The sequence below is a fragment of the Nicotiana sylvestris genome, chromosome 4 (genome assembly GCF_000393655.2).
Source record: "Nicotiana sylvestris chromosome 4, ASM39365v2, whole genome shotgun sequence".
Taxonomy (NCBI): Eukaryota; Viridiplantae; Streptophyta; class Magnoliopsida; order Solanales; family Solanaceae; genus Nicotiana; species Nicotiana sylvestris.
This window is the reverse complement of record NC_091060.1, coordinates 45,703,014-45,713,655: the sequence shown is the minus strand read 5'-3', so window position 1 is coordinate 45,713,655 and position 10,642 is coordinate 45,703,014. Positions and strand designations below refer to the sequence as shown.

General features: G+C 38.8%; 2 protein-coding genes across 2 annotated transcripts; both read left to right on the top strand.

Moving 5' to 3' along the window:
* Positions 1-1,411: 1,411 nt before the first annotated feature.
* Positions 1,412-4,706, top strand: LOC138889502 (uncharacterized). Its single transcript, XM_070172816.1, has 7 exons — positions 1,412-1,866; positions 1,974-2,119; positions 2,341-2,414; positions 2,793-3,083; positions 3,175-3,310; positions 3,902-4,330; positions 4,426-4,706. Exons 1-7 carry the CDS (start codon positions 1,412-1,414, stop codon positions 4,704-4,706), a joined length of 1,812 nt encoding a protein of 603 aa, XP_070028917.1.
* A 501-nt stretch (positions 4,707-5,207) lies between these two features.
* On the top strand, positions 5,208-6,088 carry LOC138889501 (secreted RxLR effector protein 161-like). The gene is made up of 2 exons (XM_070172814.1): positions 5,208-5,358; positions 5,883-6,088. The coding sequence occupies exons 1-2, from the start codon at positions 5,208-5,210 to the stop codon at positions 6,086-6,088; spliced, it is 357 nt and encodes a 118-aa protein (XP_070028915.1).
* Positions 6,089-10,642: the final 4,554 nt, after the last annotated feature.

Genomic DNA, 10,642 nt, shown 5'->3' with positions numbered 1-10,642 from the left:
TATTCACTTCGTCTTTTTTTCCCCTACGAAGCTGATTAAATGTTCGATGATGCTTACTGCTACTATTTCTTCCTCCTTTCGTGGTAGCTGAATCTCGAGTCCTTCCTCGTGACGGATAATACAAGTTTAAGATCAAGTTCTCGCGCTCTTAAATTAACCAAATCCATCAAATTCAAGAGTAGCTCAAAATCCCTTAATCATTTCTAGAAGAAGAGAATCAGAGGAAAGATTAGCTCTCTTTAGATTTGAAATGTTGTAGAGATTGTATTTTCTTAATTATTTGTCATTCATTAAGATTTACTTTACAAGCACATATCAAGCTACAGAAAAAGAAAAAGAAAGAAAAACGTATGTGTTGGCCCAAGTTCAGGTGAAGTTTTGAAGAATGACAAATGAACTCAGTCATGGACCAGGTCCATCATGTGAGGCACAATATTTATCAACCTAGACATGTGAGATACACGTGAAGGAGATAAGTCGCAGTGATCAAACAACAATATCTCCTGAACCAAACAAAAAGGTTGCATATTGGATGAGGAGAGAAAGTCTCCTTATGGGAAGAGGACACAATCCGGATAAAGGATAGGGTTGGAGTTTGTATTGAATAAGGACTCAACTTCAATGGAAGATTAGCAATTGAGTCTCAATCAAACTCTGATTACTAACTCATTAAATAACAGTGATTGTTCTCTTTTACAGGGGTTGCACATACGCAGAAGTTAAACCAAATTGAGAGCAAACGAGCAAGGCAATTTTGCAAGCAATTTATGTGAGATTTAAGTGTGCACACCTGAAGCTACTTGGACGAGATAGAAAAACTAGTTCCGTTGTATTTATTCTTATTCTAGTTCAATTGTAGTAGGTGGTTTAAAGTTGTACCTTTTCAGCTTTCATAGAAGTATTTGTAATAGGTACTTTGAGTGTTCAAGTTATAGGCTAACTTGAGGTGTCGCAACAGTTGAGGCTGTGTGCTACACAGGGATTTGAGTTAATCCTTAGGTTTACAAAGAGTTTTTGTAAATGCTGTTTCGGCTCAATGATTTTAGTGGATGTTTGGGAAAATCCTACTGAGTAGTAGGTCGCGGTTTTTTCACCTTTTGAGCCAGGTGTTTTCCACGTAAAATCTCTGTGTTCTTTATTTTTTGTACTTTTAATTCCGCAACAGTAGTAGTTAGAACACCTAGAAGAACCTGGTTCTTCTAAATCGAAAAATTGGGTACCACACAAATCACCCTCCCTCTTGTGTGATATTGACGTTTAGAACATCAATTGGTATCAGAGCAGGTTATCCTTGAAGAGGCTAACACCTTAGGAAAATATCAACATGAGTGCACCACCTGGGAACTGGGAAGGGCAATCCACTGCCAGGCCTCCACTATTCAATGGACAGTACTACTCTTAGTGGAAGAACATGATGAAGGATCACATCATAGGAGAAGACTATGAACTCTGGGACATAGTCACTGATGGTCCTTTAGCAACTACAATGAAAAATAAGGAAGGAGTGGATATGCCAAAGACAAGGGTTGACTGCACTACTGAAGACCTAAAGAAGTGGGAGAAAAATGCTAAGGCCAAGAAATGGCTTGTGTGTGGACTAGGTCCAGATGAGTACAGTAGGATCCAAAGCTGCACTACTGCTAAGGAGATATGGGACACTTTGCAAGTGGCTCATGAAGGAACACCTCAAGTGAAAAGATCCAGAGGAACACTACTTTATTCTCAATATGAGAATTTTACTATGAAGGAAGGAGAAACTATCCAAGAGATGTATACTAGGTTCACTGCACTGACAAATGAACTTAAGTCTATTGGAAGGATTATTCTTGAAAAATATAAGGTTGAGAAAATCATGACAAGGGTTCTGTCAGTCTCATGGGAAAGCAAATCACTGCCATTTAGGAATCCAAGAATATTGCTACTCTCAGACTAGATGGACTGATTGGAAATCTTACTGCTTATGAACTGAGAAGGCAAACCATGAAGAAGGATACACCCAAGAAGGAGAGAAGCCTAGCTCTCAGAATTGCTGAAGGTTCAGATCTGGAAGATAATGAGATGGCTATGATCACTAGAGATTTCAAAAAGTACCTGATAAGAGGAAAGGGTTCTTCAAGAGGTACAACCTTCAACAAGTCAAGAACTCATGAGAAACAAACCAATGAGGGTTGCTACAAGTGTGGTAAGACTGATCACATGATCAAGAACTGCCCTCAATGGGAAATTGAGTGGAAGAAAGAAAGGGCTGAACGAAGGAACAAGAAAAAGGAACATGTTCAACCAAAAAGGAACAAAGGTTCAACCAAGGCTATTGTTTTGCTGCTTAGGGAGAAACTTTAGATGAAGACTCAGAAGATGAAGTTGAAGAAGAGCAAGCAGTGATGGCCCTCGGAGAATCAGATGATGAACAAGAGGTAAGTATCCTTCATCTCAAAGACAAGATTAAATTTTTGTCTAAAGAAAAGTTGGCTGAGCTATTACTAGACTTCATTGATGAGTCTGAGATAATTAACAATGAGAAGGAAGTTCTGTCTAGGGAATGTGTGATCCTAAAAGAAAAATGCAAAAGTCTAGAGTCTAGGGCTAATGAGAGTGATAACACAAATGCTGAGTTGAAGAACCAGGTTCTTGAACTTGATAACAGTGTCCTAGAACTTAGGCCTGAAAACTTAAAACTGAAACTAGGAACAGGAAAGAAGAAAGCTGATCACACATATCTCACTCTAGAAGAAAATTTGGGAAAAATGAAAGATGAATTGTATAAGAAAGACGAATTTATCAAAGTCCTAAAGGAAGATCTAGGAAAGGTGAAACATGAAATAGACAGAACTTGCAAGTGGAACAAGGCTTCTGATGCACTCTCTTGGCTGCAAGAGCATCACCGTAGAAACAAAAGAGGACTTGGCTATGGGACTCAAGCTCTAAAATGGGACCCTAAAAGCAAGTACCTCACTCTTACTGAAAATAAAATTTGCACACACTGTGGCAAGATTGACCATTACAAAAATGAATGTAATGCAAAAGAAAAGGCCAGTCAAAAGAACAAAGTCTTTGTTCAAGAGAAAAACAAGTTGCCTGGGTGGGCAAGAAGGAATTTGATTCATCCTTTTGCCTATATAAAGGGAGCCAAACTAGTTTGTGTTCCTAAGACTAACCCCTGATTTCTTTTTGTAGGTACAAGTGAAAGGGAGGAGCCAAATATGGTATATAGATAGTGGATGCTCCAAACACATGACTGGGAACAAGGACCAGTTCCTTTCACTTTCGGACTTAAAAGGAGGTAATGTCTCCTTTGGTAATGGAAAGAAAGGTGAGATCATTGGGGTTGTAAAGGTAGGCAAAACAGATTCTCATTCCATAGAGAATGTCTACCTGATAGATAGTTTGAAATATAGCCTAATAAGTGTGTCACAATTGTGTGACAGAGGTAATCTTGTAGCTTTTACCTCTACCAAATGCTTTGTGATTAACCTTAGAACTAACAAGATTGTTTTGCAGGGAAAAAGACTTAACAATATTTACATTGTAGATTTGTCTACTCTCTCAGAAAATGAACTCACTTACTTAAGTGTGTTGGTTAATGATCCCCTCCTGTGGCACAAAAGACTTGGTCATGCAAGTCTAAATCAGCTAAACAAATTAGTCTCCAAAGACTTGGTGATAGGGTTACCTAATATCAAGTTCAAGGAAGACAAAGTTTGTGAGGCATGTGCAAGAGGGAAGCAGGTAAGATCATCCTTCAAAAGTAAGAAAATGGTAAGTACAACCAAGTCATTGGAACTGGTCCATATGGATCTATGTGGTCTAATGAGAACCATGATCAGAGGTGGAAAGAAATATGTAATAGTGCTTGTCGATGATTATTCTAGATTTACCTGAGTTCTATTTCTAACCTCCAAAGATGAAGCATTTGACATGTTTATTGCATTTGTTAGAAAAACTCAGAAACAATTAGGAAATCAACTTGTATCCATTAGGTCTGATCATGGAAATGAATTTGAAAATTCCAAGTTAGCTGAATTATGTGATGAAAATGGTATAGATCATAATTTCTCTGCCCCTAGGACCCTTCAACAAAATGGAGTAGTTGAAATGAAGAATAGAACTCTTGAGGACATGGCTAGAACCATGCTACTTTCTAGTAAATTGCCCCACAGCTTCTGGGCAGAGGCTGTAAACATTGCATGTTACATAATCCATAGATGCATGACCAGACCTCTGGTAGAAAAGACTCCCTATGAGTTACTTAAAGGGAGAAAACCAAACATATTCCATCTTAGGGCATTTGGTTGCAAGTGCTATGTGCACAATAATGGAAAAGACTCCCTAGGTAAGTTTGATCCCAGAAGTGATGAGGGAGTGTTCTTGGGGTATGCTTCACATAGCAAAGCATATAAGTGTTTAATAAAAGAACTCTGTGTGTAGAAGAAAGTGTACATGTAGTATTTGATGAAACTAACATTCTTTCTGAGAGACAAGAACATGAAGATGAAGCCATTGGATTGGTAAAGGAATTGACTGAATCCCCAGCACAAGACAAAGTGGCATCAAAAGAAGGAACATGTGATGGAACAGGTCCTTCAAATCAGGGCAACCTGACAGAGGGAACTAATCAAGGAGAAATTGAATCAAACCCCCTAGAGGAACCTGTTCATGAACCTGTTCCTCAGCAACAGAACATGGGAGAGACATCTAGCAGAAATTAGTTGGTTTTGAAACCTCATAAGTATTAAAGTTCTCATACCATTGAGAACATTATTATTGATCCAACATCTGGATTCAAAACTAGATCACAACTAAAGAATCTGTGTGCTTTTGATGCTTTCCTATCTCTTATTGAACCTAAAAATGTTGTTGAAGCTTTGCAGGATGCAGATTGGGTGAATGCAATGCAAGATGAACTCAACCAATTTGAAAGAAGTCAAGTTTGGCATCTAGTTCCGAGACCCAAGGACAGATCAGTCGTTGGTACAAAATGGGTCTTCAGAAACAAACTTGATAAAGATGGAACAGTTACAAGAAACAAAGCAAGACTGGTGGTACAAGGATACAACCAAGAGGAGGGCATAGACTATGATGAGACATTTGCTCCTGTTGCAAGACTAGAGACAATCAGACTCCACATAGCCTTTGCAGCACACGTGGAATTCACTCTTCATCAGATGGATGTCAAAAGTGCATTCCTAAATGGCTACCTAAAGGAATAAATGTTTATGAAACAACCTCCAGGGTTTGAGAGCAAGGAATGTCCTGAGCATGTGTACAAGTTAGACAAGGCTCTCTATGGGCTCAAGCAGACCCCAAGAGCTTGGTATGAACAACTATCCAAATTCCTACTGGAGCATGGTTACAAAAGAGGTAAAATTGACAGTACTTATTTTTAAGGAAAATAGCTAAAGATCTCCTTGTTGTTCAAATATATATGGATGACATCATATTTGGGGCTACCACTGATAGGCTGAGTAAGGACTTTGCAAAACTAATGGGGAGTGAGTTTGAAATGAGCATGATGGGTGAGCTTAATTTCTTTTTAGGCTTGCAGATCAAACAAAGTCCAAATGGAACCATGATCCATCAGCAGAAGTATACAAAAGAGCTAATCAAAAAGTTTAAAATGGAGGAATCTAAAGAAATAGACACATCCATTGCAACTGCCACTAAATTAGATATTGATGAACCTGGTTCATCGGTTGATCAAAAGTTGTATAGGGGTATGATTGGTTCACTCTTGTATCTTACTACAAGCAGACCTGACATTGTTTTCAGTGTAGGGTTTTGTGCTCATTTTTAGGCAAATCCTAAATAGTCCCACTTGACTACTGTAAAGAGGATACTGAGATATCTGAAAGGCACCACTGATCTGTGTCTTTGGTATCCTAAAGGTAGTAATTTTGATCTAGTAGGATATGCTGATGCTGATTATGTAGGGTTTTTAGTGGACAGGAAAAGCACCTCAGGTATGGCATACTTCCTTGGTTCATATCTTGTGTCATGGGCTACCAAAAAGAAAAATTCTGTGGCCCTATCTACCGTTGAAGCTGAGTATGTTGCTGCTGCTTCTTGTTGTGCTCAATTGCTATGGATCTAACAACAACTGGTAGATTTTGGAATTGAAGTGGGATGTATTCCAATATTCTGTGATAACACTAGTGCTATAAGTATGACAAAGAACCCTGTTCATCATAAGAGGACTAAGCACATAGATGCTAGACACCACTTCTTAAGAGATAACTATGAGAAAGTATTGATTTCAATAGAATTCTGTGCTACTGATAAACAAATAGCTGACATTTTCACTAAAGCACTGAGTAGAGAAAACTTTGAGAGGAACAGGTTGGAATTAGGGATGATTAAAATCACCTAATAGGTCCACTTCAGAATGCACAATGAATTATTTTTTTGGTTAGGAGTTCTAACTTTGTGTAAATATCTAGATCAATTCTTACTCAGTTTCATACTTTAATTAATATACTCCTGTGACATGTGTATATATATGACTCACTGATCTCTTACAAAGTTTCTTCTATTTTGACATTTGAGGCATGTTCAAGAGAGTTCTATATAAAGAACCTGGTTCATCAGTATGTATTCATATGAAAAGCTCAGGTATGTTTTCTATACTCTGCACAATTAGAAATATTATTTTTCCAATCATGAGCAGAAGTCCTACATTCATCAAATTCCCAAAAATTCTATCCGTTGAGCATTGAACCAGTTTCGTTCCCCTAGAACTCTAAAAATCGGGATTTTTGCCTAAAATCTAGCGATGCCTAATAATCACTAAGAGACCGGAATTACACCTTGATTAGACTTCTAATTGACCTCTGAAAAAGCTATCATTACTTCATTTAATTCTAATCATCTTTAAATACACACCACACCTCTTCTTCATTAGTCCATAATCGTCAAAACTCTTCTCATGTTCTGATCGCCCTTCTTCTCTCCAAAAATTCCTAAATTTTTCTCAAGAAACAATCCACCATGACTAACCCCCAAGATAATCCTGGCACTCCCCCACCAGTATCCCCTTCTAATACATCCTCATCTACACCCCCTAGTGAAACCCCAAAACCTAGGTTTCATAGGCAGAAAATGTTGGCCAGAAAAACTGTAGCTTCTGGAGCTCTAAGAAAAGTTCTAAATGAGAAATTGAAGGCTAGCCAGAGGAAGGAAAGTCCTACTCAAGAATCTGACTCAAGCTCTGAGTCTGAAGCTTTTATTTCTGCCAGCGAAGGTGAAGAACACGGGTCTTCTGACACTGATAAATTTCAAGAAACCCTTGGTGAGGTAAGTTCTTGTATGATATTCTCTACTATGGTTGAAAATATAGAAAATAGGTTTGTCTTGGTTGATCCTGTCAAAGATATAAAGGGGGCTGAATCTAGTAGAAGTGGAGGTAAAAAGAAAGAAAAAGAGAGAGAGGGAGCAAGTGGTGATGAGAGGGGAAATGGGAAAGAAAAAGTACTGGCTATTTGTGGAGGTGCTGAAGAAGGTGGAAACAAGTCAAAGGAAAGTGGTTCTGGGGAGGCGGCTGAAGGGCTTGTGCATCTAAGCAAGCAACAAGATGAACTTGGTTCATCTGCTGAGGAAACACTGGCTGATCTTCTGAAGAGGGTTGGGGCCAGTTATGATCCAAATAAGCGTAAAACTTCCACTCAAAAGGCTCCAACTGCTTCCAAGCCAACAAAGAAAAGCAAAATGTCATCCCCAATACCTATTGTACCTTCATTACCTAAGGGAAGAGCCACTAGAAGTAGGGTCAAACAAAGTGAAGCTGAGTTACAGAAAGCTCTGGAAGAAAGCAAGAATAAAAAGAAGGAGAAGGGAAAAGCAAAGGTTGTAGAGAGTTCTGAGGTTGCAGAAGAAGAAGAGGAGATAGAACTGGTCCATCAAGAAAGGGGAACAACTGCGGAGGTTCCTACACCCAACCCAAAAAGGGCCAAGGCTTGTTCCAAGAAGTCTTCCTCTGAACCTGTATCTGCTGAACCCTCTTTAGCCAAAAGAACCAGATCTACAGTGAAAGGTAAGCAGGTAAAAATTACCGAGGAGGAAGAAGAATGGAGTGGAGAAGAAGAAGAAGAGGTATCTAAAAAGGAACAAGATAGGTTTGTCATCTTTAGCAGAAGAATTTTTTTGAAAGGAAGACTGTTGAGAGACCTGGATGAGCCAAGAATGAGAAGACTGGTGGATGCCCTAGCTGCACAAGGTTGGAAGGACATGGTCCTTGAAATGGATGGGAGGCTGGCTAGGAAAGAATTGATTGAATTTATGGCCAATGCCATAGTGAAGAATGGGGTAGTCACCAGTCTGGTGAAAGGAGTAAGGGTGCAGTTTGATGCACTCAAATTGGGTAAGATTCTAGACATACCTAGTGAGGGGTATGATGATTATACAAGGCAAAGGTGGCCATGTTTAGATTCTCTCCCTACTACTCTTCAAATCACTAGGAATTTTTGTGACGCTGCAACTGCTGAAGATGTGCTTGAAGCCAGGTTTGTGCAGAAAAGTAAGATGAGGCCTAAGAACAAGGTCTTGTTTGAATTTGTTAACAAGTGCCTGCTTCCCAGATAGGAGAGGAGGCACACTACCAACTATATGGACCTGCTTCTTATGGAGTGCCTTGTGAGAGGAATGCAGTTCAATTGGCCTGCCTTTATTGTCAAATTACTGGATAGGGTCATAAATGGCTCCAAGGCTCATGCCACCCCATATGGGTTCATATTGACTACTATTCTGGACAGGCTGATTGTACCTTTGAAGAAATGGGAGATGGCATCAAGCAAGGAACACTTTGGCGTCAAGACTCTTATGGCTTGTGACTATCCAGTCAATGTCACCCTAGTTGAACCTGGTTCATCTCTGAAGACACCTGTGAACAACAAGGTTAGGGCTTTGGTTAAAGAGTGTGGATCTAAGGATGCTGAAATTGCTAGGCTCTAGGCTCGTGTAGCTGAACTGGAAACTGAAAGAGATGGCCTTAGAATTGAGCTAGCAAAAGAAAAGGAGAAGAGTGATGGGATGCTTCAGAATATGCTCAACCTTCTCCAAACCCAGTCCTCTAAATCCTCAAGCCTTAGGATGTCCAGTTGTTGTCTTCTGAACCAGTCTAGTACCCCTAGTGACCCAGATTAGGGACTTTTTCTGTTTTTGTTTTGCTCATGTTTTGGAAGTTTTTCTTTCTTTTTGTGGTTTGTTGGTGGAAACATATCTTATCAATGACAACTGTTGTTTCTCTTGTTTTATGAAGATTATGATCTTAATAGTTTGAATATGTTTGTTGATTATTGATGATTTCATCCATATTTTCACTTGCAGTTGCCCAAGTGTCCATGAGTAATTACTAAAATCTGGGATTCACAATGTATGCAACTTTTCGATGATGCCAAAAGGGGAAGAGATATTGTGCTTTACTCTTTATTCTGAATAATGTGATATTTATAACCTAATTAAACCTGGTCCTTGATGATAAGCTAAAAATTCTAAGTTAATGTGTTGATGGTCAAGTTGAGTTCCTACAGGTTCTTTGATTAGTAAAAGCACAGAGTTTATCATCATCAAAAGGGGGAATTTGTTGGCCCAAGTTCAGGTGATGTTTTGAAGAATGACAAATAAACTCAGTCATGGACCAGGTCCATCATGTGAGGCACAATATTTATCAACCTAGACATGTGAGATATACATGAAAGAGATAAGTCTCAGTGATCAAGCAGCAATATCTCCTGAACCAAACGAAAAGGTTGCATATTGGATGAGGAGATAAAGTCTCCTTATGGGAAGAGGACACAATCCGGATAAAGGATAGGGTTGGAGTTTGTATTGAACAAGGACTCAACTTCGATGGAAGATCAGCAATTGAGTCTCAATCAAACTCTGATTACTAACTCATTAAATAACAGTGATTGTTCTCTTTTACAGGGGTTGCACATACGCAGAAGTTAAACTAAATTGAGAGCAAACGAGCAAGGCAATTTTGCGAGCAATTTATGTGAGATTTAAGTGTGCACACCTGAAGCTACTTGAACGAGATAGAAGAACTAGTTCCGTTGTGTTTATTCTTATTCTAGTTCAATTGTAGTAGGTGGTTTAAAGTTGTACCTTTTCAGCTTTCATAGAAGCATTTGTAAGAGGTACTTTGAGTGTTCAAGTTATAGGGTAACTTGAAGGTGTCGCAATAGTTGAGGCTGTGTGCTACACAGGGATTAGAGTTGATCCTTAGGTTTACAAAGAGTTTTTGTAAATGCTGTTTTGGCTCAGTGATTTTAGTGGATGTTTGGGAAAATCCTACTGAGCAGTAGGTCGTGGTTTTTTCACCTTTTGAGCCAGGTGTTTTCCACGTAAAATCTTTGTGTTCTTTATTTTTTGTACTTTTAATTCCGCAACAGTAGAAGTTAGAATACCTAGAAGAACCAGGTTCTTCTAGATCGAAAAATGGGTACCACACAAATCACCCCCTCTTATGTGGTATTGACGTTTAGAATGATCAGTATGATTACATAAATGATAAAACTAAGTAAGGATGCATGATCAATTTAGACGCTAAATTAAAGAGTACATAATCAGTAACTAGCAATAGGAATATGGATTTATGTATATACACAGAGAAGTTTTATATTATCACTATACTTTAATATGTCGTAACAGA